Source organism: Coregonus clupeaformis, chromosome 9 (genome assembly GCF_020615455.1).
Source record: "Coregonus clupeaformis isolate EN_2021a chromosome 9, ASM2061545v1, whole genome shotgun sequence".
NCBI lineage: Eukaryota > Metazoa > Chordata > Actinopteri > Salmoniformes > Salmonidae > Coregonus > Coregonus clupeaformis.
The window spans coordinates 41,785,520-41,803,015 of NC_059200.1; the positions used below are offsets into that span (position 1 = coordinate 41,785,520).

The following is a 17,496-nucleotide window of genomic DNA, read 5'->3' on the forward strand; positions in this document are numbered from 1 at the left end:
ACTGCGTGGCTATGCATGCCTCCAACTCAATCATCAAGTTTGCAGATGACACAACAGTAGTAGGCCTGATTACCAACAATGACGAGACAGCCTACAGGGAGGAGGTGAGGGCCCTGGCGGAGTGGTGCCAGGAAAATAAGCTCTCCCTCAATGTCAAGAAAAAAAAGGAGCTGATCGTGGACTTCAGGAAACAGCAGAGCGTGCACCCCCTATCCACATCGACGGGACTGCAGTGGAGAAGGTGGAAAGCTTCAAGTTCCTCGGCGTACACGTCACTGACAATCTGAAATGGTCCAATTCAAATCAAATGTTATTTGCCACATGCGCCGAATACAACAGGTGTAGACCTTACAATGCTTACTTACAAGCCCTTAGCCAACAATGCAGTGTTAAGTAAAAAAATAGATAAGTAAAAAATAAAAATAACAAATAATTAAAGAGCAGCAGTAAAATAAAATAACAGTAGGGAGGCTATATACAGGGGGTACCGGTACCGAGTCCATGTGCGGGAGCACCGGTTAGTTGAGGTAATTGAGGTAATATGTACATGTGGGTACAGTTAAAGTGACTATGCATAGATAATAAACAGAGAGTAGCAGCAGCGTAAAAGAGGGGGTGGGGTGGGGGGGGACAATGCAAATAGTCTGGGTAGCCATTTGATTAGCTGTTCAGGAGTCTTATGGCTTGGGGGTAAAAGCTGTTAAGAAGCCTTTTGGACCTAGACTTGGCGCTCCGGTACCGCTTGCCGTGCGGTAGCAGAGAGAACAGTCTATGACTAGAGTGTCTGGAGTGTTTGACAATTGTTAGGGCCTTCCTCTGACACTGTCTGGTATAGAGGTCCTGGATGGCAGGAAGCTTGGCTCCAGTGATGTACTGGGCCATATGCACTACCCTCTGTAGTGCCTTGCGGTCGGAGGCCGAGCAGTTGCCATACCAGGCAGTGATGCAACCAGTCAGGATGCTCTCGATGGTGCAGCTGCATAACTTTTTGAGGATCTGAGGACCCATACCAAATCTTTTCAGTCTCCTGAGGGGGAATAGACTTTGTCGTGCCCTCTTCACAAATGTCTTGGTGTGTTTGGACCATGATAGTTTGTTGGTGATGTGGACACCAAGGAACTTGAAGCTCTCAACCTGTCGATGAGAATGGGGGCGTGCTCAGTCCTCTTTTTTTCCCCTGTAGTCCACAATCATCTCCTTTGTCTTGATCACGTGAAGGGAGAGGTTGTTGTCCTAGCACCACACGGCCAGGTCGCTGACCTCCTCCCTATAGGCTGTCTCATCGTTGTTGGTGATCAGGCCTACCACTGTTGTGTCATCGGCAAACTTAATGATGGTGTTGGAGTCGTGCCTGGCCATACAGTCATGGGTGAACAGGGAGTACAGGAGGGGATTGAGCACGTACCCCTGAGGGGCCCCCGTGTTGAGGATCAGCGTGGCAGATGTGTTGTTACCTACCCTTACCACCGAGGGGCGGCCCGTCAGGAAGTCCAGGATCCAGTTGCAGAGGGAGGTGTTTAGTCCCAGGGTCCTTAGCTTAGTGATGAGCTTTTAGGGCACTATGGTGTTGAAAGCTGAGCTGTAGTCAATGAATAGCATTCTCATGTAGGTGTTCCTCTTGTCCAGGTGGGATAGGGCAGTGTGGAGTGCAATAGAGATTGCATCATCTGTGGATTTCTTGGGGTGGTATGCAAATTGGAGTGGGTCTAGGGTTTCTGGGATAATGGTGTTGATGTGAGCCATGACCAGCGTTTCAAAACACTTCATGGCTACAAACAGTGTGGTGAAGAAAGCGCAACAGCGCCTCTTCAACCTCAGGAGGCTGAAGAAATTCAACCCTCACAAACCTTTACAGATGCACAATTGAGAGCATCTGGTCAGGCTGTATCACCGCCTGGTATGGCAACTGCACCGCCCGCAACCGCAGGGCTCTCCAGAGGGTGGTGCGGTCTGCCCAACGCATCACTGGGGGCACACTGCCTGCCCTCCAGGACAACTACAGCACCCAATGTCACAGGAAGGGCAAAAATATCATCAAGGACATCAACCACCCGAGCCACGACCTGTTTACCCCGCTATCATCCAGAAGCGAGGTCAGTACAGGTGCATCAAAACTGGGACAGAGAGACTGAAAAACAGCTTCTATCTCAAGGCCATCAGACTGTTAAATAGTCATTACTAGCCGGCTACCACCACGTTACTCAACCCTGCACCTTAGAGGCTGCACAGTGAGGGAAAAAAGTATTTGATCCCCTGCTGATTTTGTACATTTGCCCACTGACAACGAAATGATCAGTCTATAATTTTAATGGTAGGTTTATTTGAACAGTGAGAGACAAAATAACAACAAAAAAATCCAGAAAAACGCATGTGAACATTTTTATAAATTGATTTGCATTTTAATGAGGGAAATACGTATTTGACCCCCTCTCAATCAGAAAGATTTCTGTCTCCCACGTGTCTTTTATACAGGTAACGAGCTGAGATTAGGACCACACTCTTAAAGGGAGTGCTCCTAATCTCAGTTTGTTACCTGTATAAAAGACACCTGTCCACAGAAGCAATCAATCAATCAGATTCCAAACTCTCCACAATGGCCAAGACCAAAAAGCTCTCCAAGGATGTCAGGGACAAGATTGTAGACCTACACAAGGCTGGAATGGGCTACAAGACCATCGCCAAGCAGCTTGGTGAGAAGGTGACAACAGTTGGTGCGATTATTTGCAAATGGAAGAAACACAAAATAACTGTCAATCTCCCTCGGCCTGGGGCTCCATGCAAGATCTCACCTCGTGGAGTTGCAATGATCATGAGAACGGTGAGGAATCAGCCCAGAACTACACGGGAGGATCTTGTCAATGATCTCAAGGCAGCTGGGACCATAGTCACCAAGAAAATAATTGGTAACACACCATGCCGTGAAGGACTGAAATCCTGCAGCGCCCGCAAGGTCCCCCTGCTCAAGAAAGCACATATACATGCCCATCTGAAGTTTGCCAATAAACATCTGAATGATTCAGAGGAGAACTGGGTGAAAGTGTTGTGGTCAGATGAGACCAGGAGGAGGAGAAATGCTGCCTATGACCCCAAGAACACCATCCCCACCGTCAAACATGGAGGTGGAAACATTATGCTTTGGGGATATTTTTCTGCTAAGGGGACAGGACAACTTCACCGCATCAAAGGGACGATGGACGGGGCCATGTACCGTCAAATCTTGGGTGAGAACCTCCTTCCCTCAGCCAGGGCATTGAAAATGGGTCGTGGATGGGTATTCCAGCATGACAATGACCCAAAACACATGGCCAAGGCAACAAAGGAGTGGCTCAAGAAGAAGCACATTAAGGTCCTGGAGTGGCCTAGCCAGTCTCCAGACCTTAATCCCATGGAAAATCTGTGGAGGGAGCTGAAGGTTCGAGTTGCCAAACGTCAGCCTCAAAACCTTAATGACTTGGAGAAGATCTGCAAAGAGGAGTGGGACAAAATCCCTCCTGAGATGTGTGCAAACCTGGTGGCCAACTACAAGAAACGTCTGACCTCTGTGATTGCCAACAAGGGTTTTGCCACCAAGTACTAAGTCATGTTTTGGAGAGGGGTCAAATACTTATTTCCCTCATTAACATTAAAAACATTTTTGACATGCGTTTTTCTGGATTTTTTTGTTGTTATTCTGTCTCTTACTGTTCAAATAAACCTACCATTAAAATTATAGATTGATAATTTCTTTGTCAGTGGGCAAACGTACAAAATCAGCAGGGGATCAAATACTTTTTTCCCTCACTGTATATACATAGACATGGAATCACTGGCCACTTTAATAATGGAACACTAGTCACTGTTTACTAATCTCATCTCATATGTATATACTGTATTCTTTTCTACTGTATTTTAGTCAATGCCACTCCGACATTGCTCGTCCTAATATTTCTATATTTCTTAATTCCATTCTTTTACTTTTAGATTTGTGTGTATTGCTGTGAATTGTTAGATACTACTGCACTGTTGGAGCTAGGAACACAAGCATTTCGCTACACCCGCAATAACATCTGCTAAATATGTGTATGTGACCAATAAAATTTGATTTGATTTGAAACTGCACATTTTAGAATGGCCTTTTATTGTCCTCAGCACAAGGTGCACCTGTGTAATGATCATGCTGTTTAATTAGCTTCTTGATATGCCACACCTGTCAGGTGGATGGATTATCTTGGCAAAGGAGAAATGCTCACAAACAGGGATGTAAACAAATTTGTGCACACAATTTGAGAGAAATAAGCTTTACTGGCACAGCGCTCTTAACCGCTAGGCTACCTGGCGCCCAGACATCCCTAGCTCCATATTATTACACCAGCCTGGACAACATGTTGCTCTTTCTGGCAGTAGAAAAGAAAAATCACAATAATGTTGAAGTACACAGTGCTAGCGCTCATCCCAAGGGGACCCCAGAGAACCCTATAGTAACACTGCAGATAAAGAGAGCAGATAATACCAATAACTCTACTCTGCCTCTGGCTAGCTATTTCAATTTCACCAGAGAAGACTGGCTGGTGGCTGGTGACATTATTATGTAAAATGATCTCCTTTTATTAACTGCTCAGTGATGAAACCTCCTGGTTGAAGTATTGCACATGGCCTTCAGATAACAGAGCAGTGGTAATGTTCAGAAATGATGATGCTGTAAACCATAAGTGACTTCTTATTGACAAAAATAAGCCCATTGACAAAATGATTTAAAATTAATAACCAATAGTCTACCTATACATCCTGACTTTAGATTTAGCACATATACAGATACATAGTTCAAAGATAATAGGTGACACTTCCCCACGTGCACCCAGTGCTAAACAATGGCTGACTAAAAGTAATGTCTCACATTGCTGCTGCGTAACTTGATGCAGTTTCTGCTTCTCTCATCCTACTTCCAAACAGAAACCCCTCTTGTGTGGGGAAGCAAGCCGTCCCTCCCCACAGGGCAGGGTTAGCAGACTGCAGGGCTAACTGTGAGTCTACCGTTTTACCTTCAACCACTCCTGTAAATCACTGTAGTGCTATCGTTTCCCTTTTAGGGGTTTGAAGAGTGTAGGAGATCTAAAAAGCACTCACCTTCTGTGCTCTTGGAGTGGCGCAGAATCCTTCGGTTCATCTCCTCCTTTTCACTCTTCAGCATAGAATTCTCCCTCTCCAGCTCCACCACTCTCTAAGAAAAAGAAAAAAGAACAAGAGCAGGAATAAAATAAAGAAATAGAGACATTAGAAGGAGCTGGGTGGCCGTGAGCACAAGTTCAAGAGCAATTTATTTTGTTTGATCTATTTTCATTTGCTTCTTCAATCCGTGTGGAACCTTGAAACACGATAGATGCTCCATACTTTAAAGGCCCTCTACAGGTGAGCTAAAGGTCTATTTCGTTTCTCTTTAAGTGACTATAAAAATCGGTAGTTACTGTATGTGAGGCTCTCATAGTGATGTCAGACAGAGCTAGAGAGCCAGGGACAGCCCCTGCATTGTGACAAAATGGCCGACTTGGAGAGAATCAAAGGGCCAAAGAGGGGTATCTATTACCACTGGGGCACTGCAAAAGCCCACACCCAATGTACATAACAATGACTTTCCTAATTCCTGTCAGGAGGCCAAAACAATACAAAAATATATGCATTGTATCACTTTCAGGTCAGTAGGAGAACACTGATACAGTCCAGTTAAATCCATTGTGAGATTGTTAGAGGAAATCCCTTGAGAATCAGGTGTTTTACATTCAGTAAAAACGCTGCTACAAGCATTTTCTGTAGTTACTCAGGCACTTAACGGCTGTTTTCACCAACGCATTTCAGACAATATTTTATTCATTCAAAAGAAGGACGTTGAAAAACATACAAGGTTCAGTACTCCAATAACTCTGAATGATGTAAATGGACAGAGAAATATGGCAACCTGTCTGCTAAATATAAAAAAGTCTGTCCTAGCTTGAGGTACTGTCCAGCCGCCATTCATCCTAGTTCATATGGATGCAGAGGATTGCTCTCAACTATTTTTTAACAGCATACAAAATCCCAAGTGACAGCCTTGTAAAAGGAAAATTAACTTTTGCCCCTTTAGTGATTGACAGCTCACCTGTTCCAGTCCCATCTTCTCGCTGCTGTGCTCCTCCTCCAGCTTCTTCCTGTGGGTGTGTGCTTCCTGGAGCTCCGCCCTCAGCTTCTCCAGCTCCTCTTGAAGAGAGGTCAGCTGACTGCCGTCTCCCTGGCGACTGCGCATAATCTCCAGCTCCTTCTGCAGCTTGTTCACCTCTGAGCCCAGGGAGGCTTTGGCCACAACCAGCTGCTCATTCTGAGTCTTCAGATCATTGGTCTAAACAGTGAGACAGGAGAGAGAGCTCTGGTTACTACTATGGGACATCAATTTCAAATCAATCACTTTTTAACATAATTTACAGAGCGTTTAGTCTAGCTAAACGTTTTAGCTGTGCCAAAATATGACTGCAAATGGAAATGAATATCGTGTCAAAATATTGTCCTTTCATTGACCCGTCTTTGCATTATGGCAGTCCCGTGTAGCTCAGTTGGTAGAGCATGGCGTTTGCAACGCCAGGGTTGTGGGTTCGATTCCCACGGGGGGGCCAGTATGAAAAAATGTATGCACTTACTAACTGTAAGTCGCTCTGGATAAGAGCGTCTGCTAAATGACTAAAATGTAAATGTAATGGCACTCATTGTCTAGCCTTACAGAACAGTGTACTCCTATAAAGTGTCATGGGTCAGAACCATGTGACTTTGACTGTACCTGGTCATCCATCTTCCTCTGCAGCTGGACGATCTTGTTCTCCATGCCCGAGTTGAGCTTCTTCAGATGTTGTGCGGACCTCGCTTCAATCTTCAGCTGTTTCAGCTCACGCTTGGCACGCATGCGGCGGTAGGCACACTGGATGGTGATGGCGGCGTTCCGTGCCCGCCTGAACTTCCTCTTGGTGAGCCAGCCTCGGACATGCTTCTGGATGATCTTGGCTTTGTGGTGCAGAAGGAACTGGGGAGGTGGAGAAGGGAGGTAGATATCAGAGACAAGGAACCATTTATTATCCCGTACAATCAATGTGATGGGAAATATGTAGGTAACTCCAGAATTCCCAGTCGGGGAAATTCTAGAGATCTCAATCCAAAGGGAATCTAGTGTATCTGAGAAGGCACCATAGAAGGCAGCATTTATGCAAGGTCCGCCTGATCACATTCCATTTCAAATCGGAGGCACTTAGTCTCCAATGTTCCAGACACACAAACAGGACAACAAGTCCAACACTGAGGCATCTTCTCAGGGAACTCTTTACTCCTGATAGAGATAATACATTTCAACAAACTGTCATTCTGTTACCAAACTGTGCATCTGCACTGTTCTTCAAGAAAATCTGTTTTGGTAAAATTGTCAGTCGACACTTTTTTAAAGTAGTCCTTGTGCAAAGAGTTGTATGATTAGTTTAACTTTGCAATCATAGGTTTTTGTTTGGTATACATTTTAAAGTGAAAAATCTGTTACCGTGGAATTGCCCTATACAAAACCCAGGAAAGAGAAGATGAAAAGGTGAGCCAGTTACATGACAGGTAGTGTTGTGGTTGTAGTACCTCCTGGAAGATCCTGCGCGTTAACATGCCCCTGGTAAAGGCCTGGATGGTGACAACAGCCTGTCTCACTCTCAGATAGTCCCTCCGCTCTCTGACCATACGATACTGCTTCTGGCAGATTAGAGTAGCGCGGGTTAGACGCAGCTGCTCCGCATACCTGAGACAGACGGCAAAAAGAGGAGGAAAGAATTTACAACACTGCCACTGATACTGACTAAACGATTTGGGATAAGTGATTCATGACACTGGGTGATTTATCAGGAACTGATTTATCAAGAACTGATTTATCAAGAGCTGATTTATCAATAACTCATTTATCAAGAACTGATTTGTCAACTGATTTATCAAGAACTGATTTATCAAGAAAAATACAATTATTTGAATTGAATTGACCGGCTGCTTTGTTAGTGTAACAGAACGTAGTGTTTCTCCTCTCACCTGCGGGCCATGTAACCACGGCCATATCTCTGCAGGTTGATGGCAGACTTCCGGATCTTCTGGTAGCGGACCCTCTGCAGCCAGCCTCGCACCGTCTTCTGGATCTTGATGCAGGCGGAGCGGAACTTGTCTGCCCTCAGCTTCTCCAGGTAGGCCACTTGGCCCGCTCTAAAGAAGATCTTGGTCTTACCAAACTGGAACTTGTCTGGGTCCTGGTGAGAGAGAAAGACATGTCCATTTTGTTTCTATTAATTCATTTGGTTAAATGGAACTTCAGTTCGATCAATTGAGCATCAAGGCAGTTACTTCAGTGGGCATGATCAAACACGAGGTTAATTCGTTTCCACCCCGCTAAGAAATCCATTAAATACTGTCCAAAGCTTCTAAAAATTATATTCCAGTAATAATGTATTAACATGAATAAACTCCATATACTCTTGCTCATGTACAGAGATGGAGAGAAGCAAGAAACCAAGAGAAAACCAGTGGTGTAAAGTACTTAAGTAAAAGTACTTTTAAGTAGTTTTTTTGGGTATCTGTACTTCACTATTTATATTTTTGACAACTTTAACTTCACTACATTCCTAAAGAAATTATTGTTCTTTTTACTCCATACATTTTCCCTGACAACCAAAGTACTCGTTACATTTTTAATGCTTAGCAGGACAGGAAAATAGTCCGATTCACACACTTATCAAGAGAACACGTGGTCATCCCTACTGCCTCTGGTCTGGCGGACTCACTAAACACACATGCATCTTTTGTAAATAATGTCTGAGTGTTGGAGTGTGCCCCTGGCTATCTGAAAATTAAAAAAACAAGACAATTGTGCTGTCTGCTTTGCTAAATAATAGGAATTCTAAATGATTTATACTTTTACTTTTGATACTTAAGTATTTCTTAGCAATTACATTTACTTTTCATACTTAAGTATATTTAAAACCAAATACTTTTTGACTTTTACTCAAGTAGTATTTTACTGGCTGGCTTTCACTTTTACTTGAGTAACTTTCTATTAAGGTATCTTTACTTTTACTCAAGTAAGACAATTGGGTACTTTTTCCACCACTGGAGAAAACCTCCCAGACTGTGCATACTGAATTCTCCACCATTCCTAGAGACCACAGCTCTGTTACTCCCCAGGTTATACATTCAAGGCTGTTTCCTCCCAACAATGGAAAAGTTAACATGTACTGTATCAGAACAGACATGCAGTAGGTTCAATAATGTAACAATGGACGGCTCCTGAAGGAGTTAGGCAGCTCTGTTGAAAATAACAACATCCTTCAACCAGGGGAGGAACAAAAGTAATCCAAAAGAGAACCCTTCCGACGAAAAACAAGTTCCTATCTATTCGTACATTTCCTCTCCCATCTTGCTTGGGGCTTTAGGGCTGAAACAACTCTTTCTTACCTTGACCAGGGTCTCCAGCAGGTTCCTACACACCAGCTTCTTGTCTCCTATGGTCATATCTGATTTCTTCATGAGGACTCTGTATCTGTTGAAGAAGTCTGGGTACGTCCACCTGGAATCACATAGGACTGGGTGAGAATCAGGTCAAAGAAACAAACCACAAATATATCCGAAAAATATCTGTTTTAAAATCCTTAGGAGTCGATTGACGCACCTGTGTGTCAAAATCGAATTAACATAATAAAAACACCATCAAAATCTGTCTAAGATAGAGATGTTTTTTTTTTGTATGGGCTGCGTCTCAATCCACCGCATCCGTCTGTGTCTGCCTTCCTCATCTGCTGTGGAAAGTGGCAGAGCTACAGCACTGTTTGTCAGACCAGGAAACATCCTGAAAATCGGTCTTCTCCCAAAAACGTCAGAACGGTTTGGCCTACAAACTATAAAACTATGTGACCACTCTATGGAAAGATGAGACTCTCACCAACATGAGGGTGTTCCCCGTTTTGATCTACAACCCCCCACAAGTGTCACGGGACTCATCTGAAGGTAACCCGGTACTGGTTAAAATAATTAATGAAAGTATGGAAGTAGTTTTGTACCAACAAAAAAAGGGGTTAAATGTGTGTCCAAAAAATGTATATATTTCCTGAGCTTTCTTATAACTTCTAGAAATAGGACAGACACTTCAAAACCTTATTCCTTATGATTTATTTTGTCACTGTCTGTTTTGCCATTTATGAACGTCTTTTTTTCTCTTTTTTTTTAGGAGGTAGATCAGCTTTAATTTTGCAGATAGATTGTAACTTCCATCAATGTAATTGTCTGCATCACTTCCAATCCCCCATATATATATACAGTGGGGAGAACAAGTATTTGATACACTGCCGATTTTGCAGGTTTTCCTACTTACAAAGCATGTAGAGGTCTGTAATTTTTATCATAGGTACACTTGTGAGAGACAAAATCTAAAACAAAAATCCAGAAAATCACATTGTATGATTTTTAAGTAATGAATTTGCATTTTATTGCATGACATAAGTATTTGATCACCTACCAACCAGTAAGAATTCCGGCTCTCACAGACCTGTTCGTTTTTCTTTAAGAAGCCCTCCTGTTCTCCACTCATTACCTGTATTAACTGCACCTGTTTGAACTCGTTACCTGTATAAAAGACACCTGTCCACACACTCAATCAAACATACTCCAATCTCTCCACAATGGCCAAGACCAGAGAGCTGTGTAAGGACATCAGGGATCAAATTGTAGCCCTGCACAAGGCTGGGATGGGCTACAGGACAATAGGCAAGCAGCTTGGTGAGAAGGCAAAAACTGTTGGCGCAATTATTATAAAATGGAAGAAGTTCAAGATGACGGTCAATCACCCTCGGTCTGGGGCTCCATGCAAGATCTCACCTCGTGGGGCATCAATGATCATGAGGAAGGTGAGGGATCAGCCCAGAACTACAAGGCAGGACCTGGTCAATGACCTGAAGAGAGCTGGGACCACAGTCTCAAAGAAAACCATTAGCAACACACTATGCCGTCATGGATTAAAATCCTGCAGCGCACGCAAGGTCCCCCTGCTCAAGCCAGCGCATGTCCAGGCCCGTCTGAAGTTTGCCAATGACCATCTGGATGATCCAGAGGAGGAATGGGAGAAGGTCATGTGGTCTGATGAGACAAAAATAGAGCTTTTTGGTCTAATCTCCACTTGCCGTGTTTGGAGGGAGAAGAAGGATGAGTACAACCCCAAGAACACCATCCCAACCGTGAAGCATGGAGGTGGAAACATCATTCTTTGGGGATGCTTTTCTTCAAAGGGGACAGGACGACTGCACCGTATTGAGGGGAGAATGGATGGGGCCATGTATCGCGAGATCTTGGCCAACAACCTCCTTCCCTCAGTAAGAGCATTGAAGATGGGTCGTGGCTGGGTCTTCCAGCATGACAACGACCCGAAACACACAGCCAGGGCAACTAAGGATTGGCTCCGTAAGAAGCATCTCAAGGTCCTGGAGTGGCCTAGCCAGTCTCCAGACCTGAACCCAATAGAAAATCTTTGGAGGGAGCTGAAAGTCCGTATTGCCCAGCGACAGCCCCGAAACCTGAAGGATCTGGAGAAGGTCTGTATGGAGGAGTGGGCCAAAATCCCTGCTGCAGTGTGTGCAAACCTGGTCAAGACCTACAGGAAACTTATGATCTCTGTAATTGCAAACAAAGGTTTCTGTACCAAATATTAAGTTCTGCTTTTCTGATGTATCAAATACTTATGTCATGCAATAAAATGCAAATTAATTACTTAAAAATCATACAATGTGATTTTCTGGATTTTTGTTTTTCCGTCTCTCACAGTTGAAGTGTACCTATGATAAAAATTACAGACCTCTACATGCTTTGTAAGTAGGAAAACCTGCAAAATCGGCAGTGTATCAAATACTTGTTCTCCCCACTGTATGTATGCACACACACACACACACACACACACACACACACACACACACACACACACACACACACACACACACACACACACACACACACACACACACACACACACACACACACACACACACACACACACACACACACACACACACACACACACACACACACACACACACACACACACACACACACACACACACACACACACACACACACACACACACACACACACACACACACACACACACACACACACACACACACACGGGCAGGTAGCTTAGTGGTTAAGAGCGTTGTGCCAGTAACCGAAAGGTCGCAGGTTCTAATCCCCGAGCTGACTAGGTGAAAAATCTGTTGATGTGCCCTTGAGCAAGGCACTTAACCCTAATTGCTCCTGTAAGTCGCTCTGGATAAGAGCATCTGCTAAATGACAAAAAAAAAATAATAATAATAATAATATATATACATATCCTTAAAAAAAAAAAAAATCCCTTTATTACTTTCCAACCCCACCACCCCTTCCCTAATTGGAGTAAACTAGTGAACAACAATGCTTAGGCCTCTACTTCCAGCCCATGCATACTATATACATTTTATGGACACAGTCAATTTTACAATAATTCTATTTTGTTTGTTTTTACTCCTGAACTTCCTCTACCCTCAACCTATCCGATCATTTTCATGATGTCCATCCGGTTTGCTTCTATATGCCATATCTTTCTAACTGTGCTCTTTCACAAAAACCTATAACCTATATACTTATTATGGACACAGTATGCTTCACATTAGTTAACTTGTTGTTATTAGTTGTTATTAGTCCCATCCTTCAACTCCATTCAACACCACCCATCTATCTCTTAACACCATCCATATTGGATTTCTATTTGCCATATATTTTTCAACTGTACATTGATGTTTTACAAAAGTTCTGAACCTTTTCTCATTGTTTCTACAGATTGTAAATTGAAAATAAACATTTTTGCTAAAAGTATTATTATATTATTGATCGATTGTCTATGACTTTTCAGATCACCCAGTCAATGCGTTTCTATAGGCTATAGTAGTAAAGGCCAAATTCAATATTTTATCTAATCATTTTTCAATATGTATCTTTGATACCTATGCGTGTCCTAAAATTCCAAATCAAATATCTAAATGATCCATGGTATGACCATCTTAAAACAACTCCATATGCTAGCTTAGTAAAATTGCTCTCCTCCTGTTCTCCCTCAGCATGCATCTCAGGAGAGAAGGAATTCAATTTCACCTCTGCTTAGGAGATCGAGAAAGCCCATTACATCACAGTGGAGTCCCTTAACAATCACATTCTATTCTATTGTAATATATAATATAATAATAATAATAATAATAATAATCATAATAATCATAATAATATATGCCATTTAGCAGACACTTTTATCCAAATCGACTTACAGCCTTGCGTGCATATTTTTTGGGGGTGGCCCCAGCGGGAATCAAACCCACACGTCTTGGTGTTGCAAGCGCCATGCTCTACCAACTGACCCACACAGGACTACATCTAATTTCTGTGATTCCACAACCTATTGCACACAGCAGAGAGCGTGCCCTCCCATATAACAGTAGTGTATGAGAAGCATCTTACCTTGATGGGTACCCAGCAGCACTGATGCGGATGGTCTCTAGGACTCCACATGCTCTCAGTTGCTGCACAGCTCTCCTAGACTCAAACCTGCAACAAAGACAGGGACAAAATAAGTTTTGTTTTCAGTTTAGGTTTATTCATTCAACCATTTTAAAAACAAACTTGAAAAATACATAGACGTAAATGAGTAAAATCATGGAGGATAACACAATAAAGTCAGACTTATTTCCATTGTGGTCCTCATGACAAGATGGCTTGGCAAGATCGGCAACACGGTTTTACACAGTATGGCAGCAAACACTTATACAAAGTTTCTAGATTGTTCCCCCATCACAATGAAAACCCACTTGCATTCTGGGAAGAGGGTTAGTTACAATACACAGACAAGTAAAGGCTGTTTCTCTCTTCCTACCTGAGCTTAAACTTCTCTTTCAGCATTGTGCACATCTCCATTAGGTAGACATGAGAGGATGTGAATGTTAGTCGGCTATGTGCTGCCTGGGCAGACTGACTGTGTGTCCTTACATACAGCCTTCAGTACGTTTGCTACAGTCCAGCCACAGCATGTGACTCACGCAGGCACACCATTCGATTTAGAGGCCCTTGAAGAGGCCCTTGTGCTAAAATGTAAATGCTAAAGAATGCGTCAAGACGATGCCAACATAACCTGACCTCTGCTTCTTTCCTGTTTTTCTGAAGTAAACACTCTACATCTACAATGTGTGCTGTGTAAGACAGATACACTTCCTAAATCAACCTTTAAAAACAAAAGCCTGTGAGAATCTGAATTGACAACATCCCATCTTGCATTGGTCATTGCATTTGTTCAATTTAGTTTCAAATGTAGTAGTTCTCTACTTCAAAAAGTAGTTCTCAAATATCTAGTGTGCTGGTTTAAATGTCCCATTCTTGTTTATTGAGAAATATAGTTTTTATTTTGGATGAGAGTTTCCGGTAATAGTCAACATGGTTGTGCCAGTGTGAGCAAGATAAATATTTATGATTAAGATTAAGGTAGACTCAGCGATTTGACATAGATGCAGAAAGAAAACAGCAGTGGGTCAATTTCCGCAACAACTAAGAGCATTGAAGCATGACGCTCAACTTCTCTGCTGTTTTGGTCCAGTGGCTACCACGCTGTGAACAGCATGAAGCGGTTCTACTCGTGGTAATATTATTTAGCCTAGTCTACAATTAAGATTAAGATCACTTTATTCGTCAATTGTACAAAGGTCCAACCAAAATGTAACTTCAGATTTATCCCAACCCCTCCGAAAGACACACATACATAGGTTGGAGAAGGGGGCTGACACACTGGGTGCCCATGGAGCAGTTGTTATGGGGGGTTTATTGCCTTGCTCAAGGGCAGAACGGCAGGCAATGGCACCTAGGATTTGATACCAGCTACCCTCTGGTTGCTAGCTCACTTACCGCCAGATTTTTCCCGTCGGACCCGGGATTCAAACTAACAACCCTCCGTTTACTGGCTTAACTCTCTAACTGTTAGGCTACCTGCCACCCCAGAGTTTGCACAGTGCTGAAGGGGACTTGAGAGTTACTCAACAAGAGAGACAGAATCCGTACCTCAGGCTACACAAGGGCCAAGGCAACCAAAGAATAAACACAGCATGTACACCCAGGTGATGTCTCTCTGTCTCTCCCACACAGTACTCTCTCCTGATTGTCTTTCTTTTATATAAGCAGATATGACCTCACTATGACCGTACCACATGTTTCTTAAGCTGTGGGAGACCACAGGCTTATAGATCTGATTAGGGAAGACAGTCGAGGTAAGAATATTTACTCACGAGAATGCCTCCTTCTCATCATTAGGCTTGATGCAACGCACATAGTGGGGGTGGTGGCATTCAGGGTCTCCATGAGAAGCTGCAGGGAGCTACGGAACTACAGTAAACAAACAGACAGAAGGGGATGAGAAGTACCACAAAGGCAAAGTTAAACACATCTACGATGGAGAAAGTTTTCTTAATGCTTTCTATAGAAAGGTTGAATACACTCTTTAGAAATGGACTATGACAATGGCACAGACAGACTCCTGCCCAAAGGCACGTTGATTGAACTCAGGCCTCATAGTGTCAGAGGGGATGCTAACCTGGTGGCCCACAGTTTTCCTGTGCTCCTTGTTGGGGACTTTGGGTGTTGGTTTGGCCGCCCGCACGTTGACCCTGGAGGACTTGCTGGAGGAAGACGTGGAAATGCTGCTGTCTTTATTAGTGTCCTGGAACAGATCTGCCACGAGCTGGAACTGGGAGATGGGGGACAAGTTAACCACATTAATCATTCATATGTTTAGCAGCGGGTTTCATCCAAACAATTTATCATAAAACAGATTATATTATAACCCATTTTACAGCTGGATAACAACATCAAATCCCCAAACCACACCAAAAGTGGCGGGAAATCTTTATTAACATATTTTTCATAAGATACATACTGTATAGTGCTATACTGTAGGATCCAGTGAAATAGCTGTGTGTGTTAAAGAAGAGACTACAGTAACGAAGAGCACGGCTGGACGGGACGTCAACAAACCAGCGTTCAGGCTTCAGTAAGGAGCATTCTGTAAGCACATCTCCTCAGCAGAACCAGTGAAGGGTAACAATCAAGCAGCAGCATCACATCTGATCATGGCAGAGAGAGAGATGGATGCAGAGGGAATACTGATGATGGCACATTAATATTCCTGTCACAGATAAGGCTGGTGTGATGAGACTAATGATAAGGTCCAGTCCAGTCCCACTATCCATACTGATAACTATTATCTCATACTTCTCTCTGCCAAACTTGCCAAGAGTGTTTCATTCTGACATGAACATTAAAGTTTTTAGGAAAATATTTCCTTCATAACCTTGCAAAGAAAATAAGCTCTCCGTGAGTAGGATTGGATTTATGGTCATTTTATGAAGATTCATGGAGGAGATTCCTTGCTCCATCCTCCTTCTCCTCTCAGGCTGTGATATATTACAGTAATGGTCCATTGAGGAAAGTATTATCAGCTGGAGGAAGTTTCCTGACCCTCACGAGTCCTCCAAGGCTCCCCACTGCTGACAGGTTTCTCTGTCACTGTCATCCTCAGCTAGATATGAGGGTTTAATGAGCTAGGGCCTCAGAGACAACTACGGTGCAAAACTCACACTAGAAAGGGAATTGAAATGACAGGTAGAGAGACAGAAATGCAGTACATGATATTTTACAATATTGAGACTGCAATCCCCAGGGGTGGACCTGCTATGTCTTCATCACTGCTTTTGTTCAGGAAACCTTGACTGCATCTGAAATGTATTTGTTCTATTCAATCCTTCTGATACTTATCCATGCTGTTCAATGGAGCTTGGTGTCTTTCTGATGGAAAATGGATTTCTTTCCACTGACGAGATGCTTTTAGACAGAACATGAAATATGAAATCTCTCCTCTCAATATTCTCTCTCATTTCCACGCTCTTAATGCCTGTTGCATTAGTAATGCTGAAGAGACATTAGGAGCGAGGGAGAAAAGATGGAAGAAAAAGAAATGGCTGAATACTAACACGAGACAAAGTCAACTAAAGTTGGTATTTGTCCCAAAGAGAGTGAGTGGCAGTGGGGGTGTGAAAGTTGAAATGAACTGAATTCAAATTACTGAGAAAGCCAATTTCGCTTATATCACAAAGGTCATGCAGAGAACATGAGCTGAAGTTAGGTTCCTATCAAACAGTTTGAGTTTGGCTTGGAGAGGCAGGAGTCAGGGGACCTCCAGAAAGAGTGTGTGTGTGTGTGTGTGTGTGTGTGTGTGTGTGTGTGTGTGTGTGTGTGTGTGTGTGTGTGTGTGTATGTGTGTTGTGATTGTGACAGTTCATCTGCAATATAGTAGAATGTTGATATGACTGCTTAATTGACCTTCAATGTATTTCAAATTAGAATGTAAAGTAGGATTTAAAATGTAGGGTTCATGTTAAGTGTTGTCA

General features: G+C 43.0%; 1 protein-coding gene across 1 annotated transcript in view; it reads right to left on the reverse strand.

Annotated features, from left to right (window-relative positions):
* LOC121573861 (unconventional myosin-Vb-like) overlaps positions 1–17,496 on the reverse strand; it is an 89,111-nt gene that overhangs the window by 17,236 nt on the left and 54,379 nt on the right. The window contains 10 exon segments of the mRNA XM_045222639.1: positions 5,104–5,197; positions 6,110–6,346; positions 6,779–7,018; positions 7,609–7,765; positions 8,047–8,258; positions 9,460–9,571; positions 13,532–13,618; positions 15,340–15,391; positions 15,394–15,436; positions 15,645–15,797. Of these exon segments, the coding sequence (XP_045078574.1) occupies positions 5,104–5,197; positions 6,110–6,346; positions 6,779–7,018; positions 7,609–7,765; positions 8,047–8,258; positions 9,460–9,571; positions 13,532–13,618; positions 15,340–15,391; positions 15,394–15,436; positions 15,645–15,797 (1,387 nt within the window).